At 56.5% G+C, this 15,328-nt stretch overlaps 4 protein-coding genes across 4 annotated transcripts in view; 2 read left to right on the top strand and 2 right to left on the bottom strand.

The window, feature by feature from the left end:
• Positions 1-2,602, top strand: part of VOLCADRAFT_108142 (uncharacterized protein) — a gene marked incomplete at its 5' end in the record, with an annotated part of 24,772 nt that extends 22,170 nt beyond the window's left edge. Inside the window, 4 exons of the mRNA XM_002958433.1 lie at positions 52-141; positions 351-614; positions 1,043-1,153; positions 1,419-2,602. Of these exons, the coding sequence (XP_002958479.1) occupies positions 52-141; positions 351-614; positions 1,043-1,153; positions 1,419-1,634 (681 nt within the window). The 3' untranslated portion in view covers positions 1,635-2,602. The remainder of the gene's footprint in view (positions 1-51; positions 142-350; positions 615-1,042; positions 1,154-1,418) is intronic.
• Positions 2,603-2,898: 296 nt separating this feature from the next.
• On the top strand, positions 2,899-5,887 carry VOLCADRAFT_108141 (uncharacterized protein; the record flags this gene model as incomplete). Its single annotated transcript, XM_002958432.1, has 4 exons — positions 2,899-2,941; positions 3,100-3,191; positions 3,529-3,781; positions 4,452-5,887. 4 exons carry the CDS (start codon positions 2,899-2,901, stop codon positions 5,885-5,887), a joined length of 1,824 nt encoding a protein of 607 aa, XP_002958478.1.
• Positions 5,888-8,059: 2,172 nt separating this feature from the next.
• VOLCADRAFT_38846 (uncharacterized protein) lies at positions 8,060-8,218 on the bottom strand (the record flags this gene model as incomplete). Its single annotated transcript, XM_002958410.1, has 1 exon — positions 8,060-8,218. A coding segment is annotated over one exon (159 nt), but the record flags the coding sequence as incomplete, so codon positions are not given.
• Positions 8,219-13,264: 5,046 nt separating this feature from the next.
• Positions 13,265-15,328, bottom strand: VOLCADRAFT_99730 (uncharacterized protein; the record flags this gene model as incomplete). Its single annotated transcript, XM_002958409.1, has 5 exons — positions 13,265-13,306; positions 13,866-14,021; positions 14,243-14,281; positions 14,740-15,014; positions 15,214-15,328. 5 exons carry the CDS (start codon positions 15,326-15,328, stop codon positions 13,265-13,267), a joined length of 627 nt encoding a protein of 208 aa, XP_002958455.1.

The raw sequence follows: 15,328 nt of genomic DNA, 5'->3' as shown, positions 1-15,328 counted from the left end.
ACCCCTCCCGCCCTCCTCCTCCTCTCCCTCCCGCTCCTCCGCCCCCCTTAGGAGACTGAGGAGGCCCTGGAGGAGCTCCGTCAGAAGCTGAGGGATACCAAGACACGCATGGATGCGGAGGCGCTGGCGCTGCAGGGACAGGTGGGCTGGGCTGGGCTGGGCTGGGCTGGGCTGGGCTGGGAAATGGCGGGGGCCCTAGGTGCGGGGAAAGGGGAGGGCGCATAGGGAGAGCATACTGCCCGAGGAAGGAGAAAGGGTTCCTCCAGTTACTCTTTCTCCTACCTCGGGCGGTAACAACGCCACTGCTTTCCTACTACTCCCACACCCGTGTCCCCTGTTGCCCCCTGCAGGTCGCTTCCCTCCAAGCTGCCATCGTGGCCGCACGGGAGAAGGCTCGCCGCCTGAAGGACCGCACTTTGGAGAACGAGGGCGCCTTCACACTCAGCATGGGCAACACGGGGGGCGGAGGGGGCAGCTCCGGACCCACGGGTCAGCCGGGCGGCGGCGGTGCCGGGGCGGGTGCACCCGTGAACCTGAAGCAGCTGGGTGATAAGGTCCGGGAGGTCTACGTGCGTTGCGGCTTTGATGCGGACGCATCCATCAGTACCTTGCAGGTAACCGTCCCTCTGACGGGTGTGCGGAGAGTGTGTGGAAGGGGTTTGGAGCTATGGCCATTAAGGGTGGACGGTATGGGGGGCGAAGGTGGGCGGGGGGAGGGGGAAGGAGGGGACGAAGGCCCGGGTGAGGGGAGGCGAGGGGAGGCGAGAGGAAGAATTTAACAGTTTTTGTGTGTTTTGTGTTCTGGATTCTGGTCTACCTCGTCGCACATCGGCCCCAATTCCCCTCTTCCCGCCCCTACTTCGGTTTCGTCCATCCATTGTTGGGGATTGCTGCTCACCGCCATTGCGCCCGGACGCCACCCGCCTTCGTGTTGTGTTTTGCCGTACAATTTAAGCCCCGTGTGGTCGCCTTGTTCTCTCCTTTCATTACCTCTTTCCCTCCCCTCCGCCGCCATCGCATCTTGACACGTCCCGGCTGCCAGATGTTGACCAACATTGAGATGAAGCTGGAGGAGTACCTGTCTATCGCAGAGGCCATGCCCATGGAATACGTGGATGGTGCAGAGAAGTCACGAGAGAAGGAACGGCGAAAGGTGCGGGGCGGGGCGGGGTTCCCCCGGTCTGGGGATTCTGGGTGTGGCACAAGTCCCCGGTACGCACATACTTTGTCGAGGCTACAGTATATGAGGTGTGCGTGTGTATGTGTGTGTGTGTGCACAGCGTAGGGATTGGGGTCGCCTGGTCGTGGGGGGCTATCATCTTCATCTTCTTCATTTTGTTGTTGTTGTTCTTCTTCTTATGATTAATGCCCCGCCCTCGTTCCCCTCTTCCCTCCCGTCCCCATCCTGGCTTCATCAGGTTGCCCGCGATGAAAAGCTCTCTGCGCAGCACCGGGAGCACGAGGCCCGCATGGCGAGAGCTCTGGAACGAGCGGCGGCACCCGTGTTCAAGAAGACCGGCAAGCCGCTCATGTTTCGTTCGGCACCGCCGCAGCGAAAGAAAGTGGTGCAGGCAGACGACCGAAACGATGAAGAGGCGGAGCTGGAGGCGTACCTGGCTCAGGACATGATCTGATGTGAAGATTCAAGGCTCTCTGGCTCCCTCTCGTTGGTTGAGAACCTACCTGCAGGTCTAACCTGACCTGACCTTGTCGTGCCGCGCTGCTTTCGCGACCTGCTGCTGTGCGGTACGGCTATTTATGAGGGCAGGTGCCTGTCTGTATGTCTGTGTGCCCCAATCAGATGGATGTGGTTACTGCTGGACTGATCTGGGTTGGTGTCGGCCGCAATGGCCTGGTCCGACCTGAGTATCTGTTGGACTCGCCGTGCTGGATACAGTGTGTATGGCAGCCTGACAGTCTGACAGCCTGGCACCTGGTCTATCAGAGTGTCTGACCCTCTGTCTGCAGTGCAGTGAGAGGCGGTCCGCGCATTTGCGGTCCATGGACGTCCGTCTTCTGATCAGCGGAGTTCAGGTGGAGCTAGCGTTAGTTGACCTGCGGTTTATTGCTCGCATGCAGCAGCAGCTTTGGTATGCGCGCATGGAATCTGCCCGGCGACCGAGCTGGATGTGCCGGGTCTGGTCTTGGGGGGTTATGGGGCCTACTCATTTAGTGACCAGCTGCTTTTGGAGAAGAGCAGGCCTGTGTGTGTGCGCGTGGATGTGTGTGTTTTGGAAGGGAACATACAGACGTCGAGACGCAGCGCGAGCGCGTATGTATGGTGTAATAATGCACTGTAGGGCATGGAGGGGGAACAGGGCCTCGTTTGCGGCGACGGGCAGCAGCGTCCGGCCCTGGTATTGTGAGTACGGCACGTGAAGGGAATGTACGGTGTTGCTTGTGAAGGCGGGACGGACGGCGTTTGGCCCGGGCCACAGACACGTAGGAAGGTAACAGGCAGGTGCCGCGGGGCTGTGCTGCGAGTGCATAAGGACGCGTGAGGACGAACCAATTCAATTCGCCTGACGTCATTGCTACCGTACGGTTTTTCCTTCGTCACTTCCATTTAGTGAACATTCGAATGTAAGCTGCTCAAGCTATCTCCTTTTACTTAACCGTTCATTTTAATCTTCCCAGCAGTTGTTGCGGATGAAGTTTGCAGCATTTCCTCTCGTGCTACTGCGCAGATTTAGGCACCTGCAATGTCTATTCCACAAGGGGTATCTATCAGCTCTGCAGTCATTATATTTACTTTTATCCTTGTTGGAGGAGGAGCGTCCCAAAGTACGCGCGATGTAAACCAGCATTTGCGTGATACAACGCACGACCTCGGGGTCACGCAAGTTCAGCTTTACGCAAAGTATTCGGCGCTAATAAATGACAAGGTGATCCTTCTAAATGTTTGGCTCAAGCGAGTCACATGGGGTGACGGCAGCGGGCGGTCAGAGGTGCATGGCTTCGCCTGGGCAGAGGACCTAGATGCGCTCAACCGAACTCAAAAGGGCTATATGGTCATGGCTTTTGACCCGAGCGTTTGGCAACCGCAACTTCGTCTGGAGACACCTCGCGGCACAATTGTGCACGCGCAACCCACCACAGATGCGGTCAAGAACCCGGACGTCAAGTCTCCTCTGCGGCCCTTCCATTTCACGTTTTCCTTAGATTCCAAGTTACCTGGGCGTTGCTTTAAGGTATGGCGCGGGTGCTCAACCCACGGACGCGTGCCCTGCCGTGTGTGTCACCCGCCTCCAGGGCTCAAGCCCACCAGCCAGCCACACATGTACAGACTCGTTACATATTCGATTTAGAAAGATGCGCCGCCGAGAACCCAGATCCATTCCTTTGTATTGTGCAGCCGCCGTTTAGTTTAGCAAGCAAGGACGCCATGTGGGCAGCCGTAGCCTTGCAGTTGACTTTCCCAGGTACAGTTAGTCGGAGGCCATGGCTTCACAGAGCCCACGTCTGGCGTCATGTAAGACACAAAAATGGCTGCATTCGGCTGCTTTGTGTGATATCCTCGGCTTCCAGCTGTACGAGGAGTCCTTCCCCGGCTACCGCACCAGCTTCTGCCTTCCGCTCACCTCCGAGCGCCTATGCCGCCGACTGCTTGTATCGGAGTCGACGACGACGACTGAGGGCGTGCAGCCTGTGCCGGCGCTGTGGTCGCTCATCCTCCCGCTACGCAGCTCGGGTGTGAACGGAACACGCTGGGAGTACCACACGCGGCTCATGGCCAACCGTATCTACAATTACGTGGTGTACCAGGTCGGCATCGGAGGAGGTGAGTGGGATACAGGGCGGGGGGGAGAGGGGGCGCCTGAGGGGCGGTCATAGAGGGGGCTAAGGGCTCATGGGGTGGCGGTTGGTCCTGGAAGCGTTGGGGCCGACATCGGATACCCCGGCCTGGTCGGGGGTGGTCTGTGTCGGCCTATTTGCGCCTAATAATCTTTTCATATCCATACCAAACGCACTTCTCCCCACCTTTTACCTCACGACCACCCCTCCTGCCCCGAGCTTCCCTCACGAAAAAGCATCAAATCTATTTTTGTATGTAAGGTAAGCTAAACAACAAGGCATTACTCATATGCGGCTATCGTCTTCTGCTGGGGAGTACGATACATCGACGCTTTGCGGCACTTTTTATCCCCTCCTCCCCTGCCAACCACAATCCGCCCTTGATTCCTCAAGCGTTGCCCCCACCCTCCCACCCCACACAAAAACAAATGTCGGTAACGTAATATAATTCTGGAATCATAATTCTGGAATCATAATCCTGGAATCCATAATTCTGGAATCATGGGCCGTACCTCATTGCATAGGATCGCAGCAGTGTCGAACTTTGGACGCCGGCAGCTGCATGGGATTCCCCCACACACCCACTCCCCACCTCACCCACACTCCACCCAAACCCTGGGATCATACCTTACGGCGCCCCCCTGGTCACGCGCCAGCCGGCGTGCTGCTGTACGCTGACCGCATGACTCGAGCTGGCTTGGATCGGGTGCCGCGTATCGCTGCACTGATGGCCAAGGGCCGCCTCGTGGTGGTGGCCTGGGACATGGCGGAGAGGTCGCCACTGGGTTACAAGTACGACCAGGCGCTGGTGGCCAGCCATGCACTGCTGGGCCTGTCATCCTGCGGCCCCGGGGTGATGCTGCTGCTGGCCGGCATAAACGATTACCTCTACTCGGCCTTTGGACACGGCTGGCCGTCCATTCATGCATGTTTAATTCGGGATGACCCACGGGTCACTGTGTTCCGCATCCAGCGAATCGCCGTGACTACCTCGCGCATGGATCCGCACCGAGAGGCGGTCTGGTGGGCGCTGCCGGCGCGCTCTCTGGCGCGTCATCCCATCATGGCGTACGATATGATGGGCCGGGAACCTATGCGACCGGATCTGGCCAGGGTGCTGGCGGCGCCTGCGGGCCGCGTGGTAGATATCTACGCGTACGACGGCCTCGCGATGTACGACACCGATAAGCTTGCCAGTGCAGGATGTGGGTTCCTCCTTCACGTGGCGAACTACTGGTGGCCGCATTCTGGGGCTGTGTTGGCGGCCACGGGGGGGGTCGGCGGTGGCGGTGGCGTTGGAGGCATGGACAGCTTCGAAAGCCTTTTTCACTCGGATGAATCGGAGTTTGGAGAAGCTGGGCGAGGACGAGCTGGCGGTGGCGGAGATAACGCTGACGGCGGCGGCTTGGGGGGCGACACCGACGCTAACTACACACGGTTCAAGATGTGGCCGGCATGGGCGACGAACAGCACCCCCCAAGGAGAGGGTTCAGGGGCAATGACGCTGCCGGGGCTGCTGGCAACTGGCAGCGAGGTCGGAAGGACGCATTCAGGAGGTGCGTTGCGGCACGACGGCGGGGACGGCGGCGACATCGACGGCAATGTTGGTGGGAGTAACGGCCATCAGGGCGGTGGCCGCTCCGCCGTCGGAGGTGACGGCGGCGATGGCAACGCAGCCGTGACGGGAGGGCTAGACGTGGGTGGCGGTGGAGCAGCTGCCGCGGCAGCGGCGGCGGCGGCAGCGCTGGCGGCAGCTCAAAGCGCAGCAGCAGCGATGGGGTCCGAAGCAACAGGAGGCGGTGGCAGCGATTCATATGCGGGGTCCCTTATCGGCAGCGGGAGCGCTGATGATTCCGCTGATGGGGGCACGGAGATCGCAGCTGATGCCGACCGCTGGGCAGCACTGGCGGCGGACAAGGCCAAAGAGGCGCGAGCGGCGGAGGCGGCCGCCGCGGAGGCGGCAGCTACCGGGTCAGGAGGAGGAAACGCCAACACGGGGTTGAATGAGGCAGGGGCAGCTGGGATGGGTGCCACCGACGAGGGGGCGACCGCCACAGCTGCGGCACCTGCTGCTGTCAAGAATGCTGAATGAGGCACCTTGTCGTTGGTGTACGACAAGCATTGACACAACCTAGTTATTTATTATCGCATGCTGCCGTAGGAGGGCAACTGTCGGCAACATGTTGCCAGCTGCCGCAACGGTGGCAAACGCAACGCCGGCAACGGCACCATGTCCTCGCCGCTGACTCACGACCCATGAATAATGATAAAATTCGCATCTGCTCGTACTGTGTACTGCATGTTAGTTAATGGCAGCGGAGCCAGATCAGGACGGAAAGCGCCACGGCGTTGCTTCGTAAATTCAATGTCCATGCATATGGCGTGTGGTGTAGGCCCGCCCCGTTCGCCACGTCCTTACAGGAGCACACGTCGGAATGGTCGCAGGGGAACATACAGCACATGCAGGCATTTCCAAGGGAGCAGCAGCGCGGGCTGCTGGTTACTAGCGTATCTTTCAGGTCAGGTTGGGTTTTCAGTGCATGGCTAGGGTTCACATGGCAGGAGGGTAGGAGAGGTGAAGGGGCAGCGGGTTGCAACAGAGCTAGACGAATGCGGCAATCAGCATTCCCACCATGGAAACGCAATGTCGCATGTACCAGCTGCTGGTCTCTTCCCAAGTATAGATGCTGCATCGGATGTACGTAAAAACAACTTCCCCGCGCAACTGGAACAAAAACACGCAATGTGAGGGCCTTATGTGGGCGTCCTGAGCTGCCAAAGCTTCGGTTTGCCTTACAAGGCCTGAAGCACTCGAAGCCGAAATGATCCCCAATTGTTGTACGGGACTTCAAATTGTCGTCCAGCTTATTGATCGTCATTGATGTCCCAGTTGATTGGCTTGTGGTGATGGAGGCGCCTTCACTTGGAATTTCACTTGGAACCCTGGTGGCTCCGTGGTCAACTGTGTCTGATAGTGCCGCGGCAGAGCCATACATGTACAGCTACTATCGAGCCTCTATACCATTCTTGCATGCCTTGCATACGGTATTCTTATCTGTTACTCCTGACTCATTTCCTTGGGGTGGAAAATGTACCCTTCACATTTCTCACACGACAGCTCCGAATACGCCACATGTACCCATGACCTGCCACGTGCACACCACCACCTGGTTGCTGGGTACCCTCTCCATACCCTGAATGCTGTGTGCTGAAGGATGGTGAGACATACCAGCTTTATGAAAACACCATGCCGCCGTAACGGCACAGCCGCCAAGACTCTCGTCGATAACAGCCGAAACGACCTCTTCACGAGGGGCCACGATTAGAGCTTGTTGGCTCAACACGACGATGAATCTCTAGGGATGCTCATCATCAGCACTGTCACCTCGTCATTGCAATGCCCCCCCCACACACACATATACCAAGGTAATCAGGCAAGCAAACCGGGTGGCCAGTCATCACCCTCACCCTTGGCTGGCTCACCCAGTCGCTACAGAACATGCACCCACAAAACCAAGATCCTTTGCACGTTAAATTGCCGCCACGTGCAGGCCAAGGAAGGCGCCGTGTTTGATACGCACACGGGCCCCACACACTCATGCCGCCACCAGCAATTGGTCGAAGTCCACGACGGCGCCCACACCGTCCGCCCCCCTGCCCGCAGCTGCCGGCTCAGCCTTGCTTTCCAGATCGATGAGTGAAGAGGACCGCGCCGCCAGCTCGCCAATCGCGATGCGGCCTCGTGACCGAATGTACGACGCGACTGCGTTCATCTCGTCCAAGCTAATGTAAATGTACTGTGGACCATAGAGCGGAGGCGGAGGCCGGCAAGGCAGGGGGGGAAAGGAAGTCAAGGACTGTTTGGCCTCAGCCGCCGTTGAGCACAGCCATCCGCCGCCGCCATCGTCATCCTAGCGTCGTGGGCGGGAAAGCAATCTACTTCCCGTCAAATAGATACGCCCACCCTGCCTGCACACAAAACGTTTCAACCATGCGCATTCATATCCACATGCGCCGAGATGCTTGTTGCGATACGGTGGGTAACCTTCACGTGCCTTTTCTCCTTTCTTTTCTGTGCTGTTGTTTATCGCTCCTTAGCCCTCTCCACCGTCCCTCCCGCCCGCGGATACAAGTACATAAGAGCGCTGTATGCATGTATACAAGTTTATACATATTCACAAGATGCAACATGACAGTAATGGAATCATCTGTGTGTGCCGCAGGGCTTCGTGAAGATAGGTGCACAAGCAGCCAACGCGCTCACCTTGCCCCGCTCGTCCATAACTCCGGTCAACCTGCCCCCCGCCTCCAGCGCCCGGATGCGGTCAATCACTTCTGCGGTGCGCATACCAAACTCCAGCGCCAGGGCCTCCAGCGGCACCGTTTTCCGGCTGCGGATGTACTCCACAAACTGGGTTAGGAGGCTCTCCGCTGCCGCGCCCGACTCGTCGCCCTCTGCGTGTAGAGAGTTTTCCAAAAGGGCATCCCCCATTCCGACATTATTCCCCCCCAAGTGCGCCGCAGTCAATTGATGTTGTCGTCAACATAGGTTGTTCACAAGCTTCAATATCAGACCAAAATTAGTTCAAAGTGAACCGAAAAAAATGAACTCGACCTCGGAATGCAACACAGCCGAGCTTCGTGTGAACTGTGATTACGGGAAGTAACGTACGTGCAAAAAGTGAGGAATTAAGTGTGAAGTGAGGAGGTGCTGTGGAGTGAAAAAGTTCAATGTAGAGGACTTCCGAGCACACGAAGCGACATGGCGTGTGAAGAAGTGTCAAGTGGTAGAGGATAAATGGGGTCTACGTGCAGGGCAGCGCGCAGGAGGAGGACACTGCGGGTCAGCAAGTAAAAGCCTGTGCGGGTGAGGGTGGGGAGCGGTGGGCTCTACGACACGACACGGCGCAGGCCAAGACAACGGCGCGGGTACGTAGGTAGCTGGGTGCATGGGTGCAGCAAGGCGCCAAAACATGGAAGTCCTTGACAACGGTCTGCAGTGGGCTTCTGTGTTTAGCTTTCAGCTTTCCAACCCCTGGAATCTTGCCAGCTGCGGCGGCAATTGCTGTTGCTGCTGCTATTGATGCCCCTGTGGCTGCTGCTAGCATCACGCACCCTCGCCCTGCTCCTCAAGCACTATCTGTCCCATCCACTTTGCCGCCTCCTCCTCCTCACGACGAGCCCGCTCCTCCGCGGCCCGCCGCATCTCCTCCTCCTGCGTTCGTATGTGTGTTGCGGGGTGGGGGAGGAAATGTTGTTTGAAAGCAAGACGCGGAGGGATTACAAAGCCATGATGCAAACTGCCCCTGAGTAGCTCTGAAGGCGGGGGAGGAAATTAAGATAAACGTCCGATACGAAACAGATGAGCATTGGCAGGGCGAAGGGGAAAACCTCCGTGCGGGCACTACATATACGACATAGGCCCGGTTGCCATCATACCCCTGAGTGACGGTGCTCATTTAGATGGGCCCCACAACCCCGACCCGAGCAATCCCCACCTGCGCCGCTTCCTGAGCCTCCCGCTCCGCTTCCCGCTTGGCCCGCCGCTCCTCGTACGCGCTGCGCTTGCCCTGTCGGGCCTCCTGCGCGACCCGTTGAGCCGCTGCGCCTTCCCGCCGGGCGGCCCTCCTAGCAGCCCTCCGGTCCAGCGGCCCGTCATCGGCCTGAAATGTGAAGTAAGTTGGTCTTGGCGTTAAATGTTTGGTAAACAATCCATGGAGGGGGAATGGATGCAATTAGTTGGGTTATGCTGCCGGGTCATAGTGCACGGCACTGTTACCACCAGGACACGCGGGCGGTTCTCACGTCATCATCGGAGCCGCTATAGCTTGCTGTCCCGTCGCCGTCGCCTGAATAATCGTCTGCTGCCGCGCCAGCCTGCGCACCACCCGCCTCCTCGGCTTGTCGCGCAGCCAGCCGTTGACGCATGCCTGCCCGCATGCGATCCAAAGCTGCCTGGCGACCGCCCGCAGGCGCAGCTTGCCGAGCTATCACAGCAGCCTGTCGGGACGCACAGAATAGTTTTTGATCCATCATTTTGGCGGGACATGCCTGACGTGGGGATAATAAGAACTCGCCTGGGGTCGCTGCTGCTGAACAAGGGTCTCCTCGTCCTTCTTTGCAGTCATCGTCGTCTTGATAGCTAGGTAAGCCACCCCACCGAGGATGGCCAGAAGGACCACTGCAGCAACGATAACAGGCAACATTTCTCTTAAACGCGTTCCCGTAATCTTTCGTTAACTGAGTATCCTAAAAATCAAGCTCGATTACTTCCTGCTCAGTCGTGGAAAGCTGAAAGGAGGAAATGTTATGCCCGTTAGCCAACTATATTGACATGATAACGGTATATAATTCGAAGCTACACATATTATGATTGCCCATCGCAACAGCGCAATCAGCTTGGAGTTCTCGCTACCGTTTTGGTATCGGAGCAGCAAAACATCAACTGCTGATTTACCCTCGGACAGCTCAGGACGCCTGGCACCCGAGACCTAAGCACTTGAAGGACAATCCATACGGGATAATATGGATAACTTTACGGATCTTCCGTCCGTGGATGTTTACGTTTTATGAATGTGTTGCCTGAGCAATCATGCCAACAGATGCACGCGGTGTTAGCTTCGCGAACCATCTCGATGGTGGTATTGAAGCCCACGTTAAGCATTTTGGACCGAAACTCTAGCTCAGATGAAGTGTCGGGGCGGGCATCCGGCATCCGGCATCGGGATGGGGGTGACGGTGCATAGTAAGCGGGTTGGGAGATTCACATGTCCATGTCAGCTGCCAAATCCCACCTAATAATGGACCATGCTAAATACATGCTGGATAATCCTGGTTCTGAATGCACTTTGCTGAAGAAGATGCTGTACTGCAAACTCTTTTCTGGGCCAGGCCTTGCAAGTACGTGACCGGCCTGCTGCCCGCCGGTCTGGTTAAGGTGCAAGGCGGAATTATGAATAACACGTGTAAGGTTTATTACAAATGCTCAACTGCTAGAGACTGAACGGTGCGGAGTGAGCACGGCAAGGCGTGTGTAATAGTGTGTAATGTTGCAGGTGGATCATCGAGGGTTCAGGATGCATTCACGCCATGCCATGCATAGCATAGCATGACAGTACAGGACAGAGTTCCACGCCTGAGGGTGGCATCTTTCTCCCATAACCCAGGAGGCGCAGCGGATAGCGCACCTGGCAGCGCCTCAACACGCACACAATCACTAGGATGCATTCAAAGAATACCTTAAATGAATTATTGGCTGCACGACTGCCGGTTCTAGTCCTACACTTGTCAAAACAACGACCATCGGACGGCTTCAACCAACACAAAAACGAGTAACATGCGCGAAAGCCGTCCTTGCGGCACCTGCTTCGGCCCTGGCTAGTCCTACTAACCAAGCTTTAACAACCTACTTGTAAACCTGGAAATTTTTGCAGACCTGCCATCGCCGCCCTTGAAAACCAAGGCCTAAACACCCGAACATATCCGGGCGATGCAGATCGCCTGCGTTGCCCGCGGCTTGTAGAACTACCTTCCATGGGGTCCCTCTCGGAGCCCGGGAGGCTTGGCCAAATATGCTAATATCGCAACCAACCACTAACATACTTTATCCAGGTCGGTCGCGCCTTAGCCGGCCCGACCGCCGGCTTATCACTTTGTATGCTCCTTAGACAGGGTCATCGTATAATGACGAGGACCGCATAATAGATAGGCCTGGAAATAGAGATGCTGTATGGACATTCCTTCATTTCACAGGCATAGCTCCCTATAGAGTTCTATGGATCCAACACGAATACATGCACCACCAGGAACTTACACCTGCTGGCTTTTTCCCGTTATGGGCGGCGGCCGCATCGGCCCAGGGGCATCCCAGCAGGAATGCGACATCGTAGGCGTCTCACCCACACAGCTATCCCCCAATGTGGAGATCTTGGGTACAGACACGACCACACAAACCTACTTCTCTCTCGCATATTTCCCATCCGAGCAAGAGATAATCTCCCGTCCTCGACGACTCTTAGTGGTCTTTAGCATCCTTCCCTCCCTCTTTCCCGATGCCTTGGCAGGCACAGTCCGTGTTTTCCCATCCCAATCCACTGCCTTGCCAATTCCCACTTCCAACTTCTTCTTGGGCTCCTTCCCAGCCATTGTGACCTCCAGCATTGTCACTTGAGCATTACCTGCTTCGTCACCTGAAGGCCAACAAGCCCTTCCAGCAAGCACTTCTGCAAGTAAAGCCCCGACCGCCGCATATTTATGCTGTGGAGGAAGTGGATGCCTCCGAAACCCCAATCGCTGCCTACATCGCCGCAAACATAAAGATACGATACGTCAGCTGCAGCTTACGATTAGGGAGTGGACTGGAAGGTGCCGACTGGGCAGCATTTCCTGTCCGTCGAGAAGATGGCGTAAAGGCAGCTGCCACCTTCACCCCTGGCGCAGAAGCTCTCCAATGTGGGGCAAGCGGACGATGTTGACAGGTCAAAGCACAGCTGCCGGCCTTCCGTAGGAACTGAAACAGCGGCCACATTCACAGTGGGAATCTGCGGGTTTGGGTGTATGGGGATTGATTAAGGATACTTCAAGTACGAAGCTCAATTTGAAATGTTGGAGCTCCAGGGCCGTGCACATGCATGCGCATCACATGAGCCCACGCGTCCTCAGTTGCGAGGGTGGGGAACTTTCGTTGTGGGCCCATCTGCAGTTCGACTTGACGTTGTGGACGCACGACCCTCGCGACAGCCCCACACCTTCTGTTTGTTCCCTGCGTTCCCAGCCCGGCGGCCTTCACACAGATCCCTGTCTTATACTAAGACAGGGATCTGAGCTACCTGAGCATTTTCGCACCTGCCCTGCATCCAAGTCGCCTCTCCAAGGCCTCTCACACCCACCGTTGGGCCACCTAATAATAGTCGCCGTTTACCGTTTTAACGCCTTCCGGCTTAAGACGCAGGCAAATGCATCTTAATCACGGTAACCACACGCCATACACGCAGTAAGCGCATGGCCTCCTCAAGTGCGCGTGTGTGGACATCTTCGGCCATCCTAACCTGCTAGCTACACCCCTAATACATGGGTTGCACCGGTGACCCTTCCAGATCCATTATCTTGTTGCCACACATGTTATAGTGATATAACCCTTTTATTTTATATATGTAATATAACCCTTTTATTTTATATGTGTAATATAATCCCTGTATTCTATATATAATATAATCCTTTCGCATCCACACTAACGAGGCCTATTCAGTCCATTACCTTGAAGGTTCCGTTAGGGGCCCACTGGGAGTCAACCCGGGCCCCATCCAGGTAGACGCCGCGTACGGCACCACGGCACGCGTCCCTGGACCACCACTCCACTTTGGACAGCGCTGAGTTACAGCACGGGCTTTCCGGCATTGAGCACGGCCGTGTACGGAGAGTCATGCAGTACCGCCGGTTGGTCCCGACGCGACGGACTGTTGTGACTTCGTCAAATTCGAAGGGAACCAGGCCGGAAGGGAATCGTTTGCATCTGCAAGGCCGGACAGGTGCGGCAGAGGCGTTGAGTGTTTGGGGAGATGTGAACTGATATGAGCTGGGGCCTGGTACGCGCGAGGGCAGACGCAGTGAAGGATTTGAAACACTGCGGAGTTGGATTAGGCTGATGCCGTTTCTACTGTCACGATGTGCCTGTCTGTTGGCAAAGGCATGGCGCGCGGATGACAGTGTTCGTGTGCGGACAGCACCCCTGGTCGCATCATCGGATCTGTTGTAAACCTAAATCATTCAAGTGTTGAAGTGGCTACTGGAACCTTAGTGGCACCTTAGGGGGCCTCTTTTGAGGATTATGGTTCGCAGGCAACGACCAGGACCATGCAAGGTAAGCAACGGCTATGGAAGACGCGCCCCTGCAACGATTACAGCTTCTAACTTTCCGGCCCAATTACAGCCCCCGGTGTAGCAGGATGAATAGGAAAGGAAAACTACAGCAGCAGCAGCAGCAGCAGCAGCAGCAATGAATACATAATCAAAGCACGGAGCCCTCCCCAAAGCTTAACAACGCAGTTACCAAGGCGAGAAGTCAGACTTACTCGCAGAATGGGAAGGAGGTGAAAGTGGTTGGGATCGGAATAGACGGTTCCGGCAACGATGGACTGCTCGGAGACATTGGGCTTGGAGGGAAAGGAGAAGGTGGCTTGGGACTTGGTGGCACAGGGCTTGGAGGGGAGGGGCTCGGAGGGGAGGGGCTGGGGGGGGAGGGGCTTGGAGGGGAGGGGCTGGGGGGAAGGGGAGAGGGCGCTAGTGGGCTGCTGGGAGAGTCAGGGGCTGGTGGCGGGGAAAGCCCCAAGCGTCCCTTTGGGCAGCAGTTGCAGGGCCCGCTCTGTACGATTGCGTAGGTGCAGGAGCCGTCACCTTCCGGGCAGAGCTGTTCCATGGTGCGGCATGTCCGGCCCAGGTTCATGCACACCACAGCGCCATCAGCGTTGGACAAGTTGAGGCTCAGACCCTGCGGGTTGCCAGCGCGTGCATCGGGGGTTGGGGACGGCGTTTTTCTGGAGTACGCAACGAATATGCGATTTCCGTCCAGGTATGTTGCCGTACGTATTATTTCGCAACGTATAAAGGGACACGCGAGCTCCTCGGCACTTGCCGACATCACAACTTGCAAAGATAAAACAGAGGGGGGTGTTTTCGCTCCTCTGATGCAACCCTCCGTTTCGCGTCATTTGTTGTTGGCAAAGGCAGGGTACGACCACTCCCGTGAACAGAAAATGGTGCCCGTACTCGACGCTTTCTCATTCAAACACCAAGTCAAGGTGTACAAGGATAGGGGTTTTTGCACGTACAATCACTTTTACACGTTTGCCTGACTCCAACAATGGAGAGCCCAATTTTTTGCCTTCAGGATAGTCAATAAACATCGCGTCATAGCGCCGCGGCCCTTCTTAACCAAAATCTTCGCACCGTCAGCTTGTAGACCGCCTTAGAGTTATCGGCACCGTAGGGATCAAAGGTGGGCGCCAGGGATGGCCTTCCATTGACCGTAATTCCTGAAATTGCATTTCTGCACTCAATATTGACATCCAGTGCGATTTTGTTCGCATCAATTTTAGGATCACAGCATGCAGCGCCGGGCTTGAAGCAATTCACCACCCGAACCGTCATGCATACGCGATTGCCGCTGACGGTGTATCCAGGATCAAGGCGGAAGCGGGATTGCTGTTGATCGCGGGTGCAGCCTGCAAAATCAGTGACGAGTGGTCATAATGCTTATTATTTAGGGGGTAAGGAACTTATGGCGGGAGGAAGCAGCCCAAGATAGCCAACCGTTACTTGCGCAGAAATAGTATTGCGTTATGAATAGATCCTGTTTTTTTATTCAAAATAAAATGAAAACGACGACGAGGATGACAAGAGCAGCTGAGCAAGGCTACCTACCATAGGGCGGGAACGTCTCCAGGTAAGATTGAAGGAGCCGGCGCTCCGCATTCGCTGTTTGGAGGCATCCCACGGAAGCCAGAGCCAAGAATAAAAACGTTGTAGGTAGACCCAT

This window comes from Volvox carteri (genome assembly GCF_000143455.1).
Source record: "Volvox carteri f. nagariensis unplaced genomic scaffold VOLCAscaffold_94, whole genome shotgun sequence".
NCBI lineage: Eukaryota > Viridiplantae > Chlorophyta > Chlorophyceae > Chlamydomonadales > Volvocaceae > Volvox > Volvox carteri.
The sequence above is the reverse complement of the archived record's forward strand: the minus strand, read 5'-3'. Positions and strand labels throughout refer to the sequence as shown.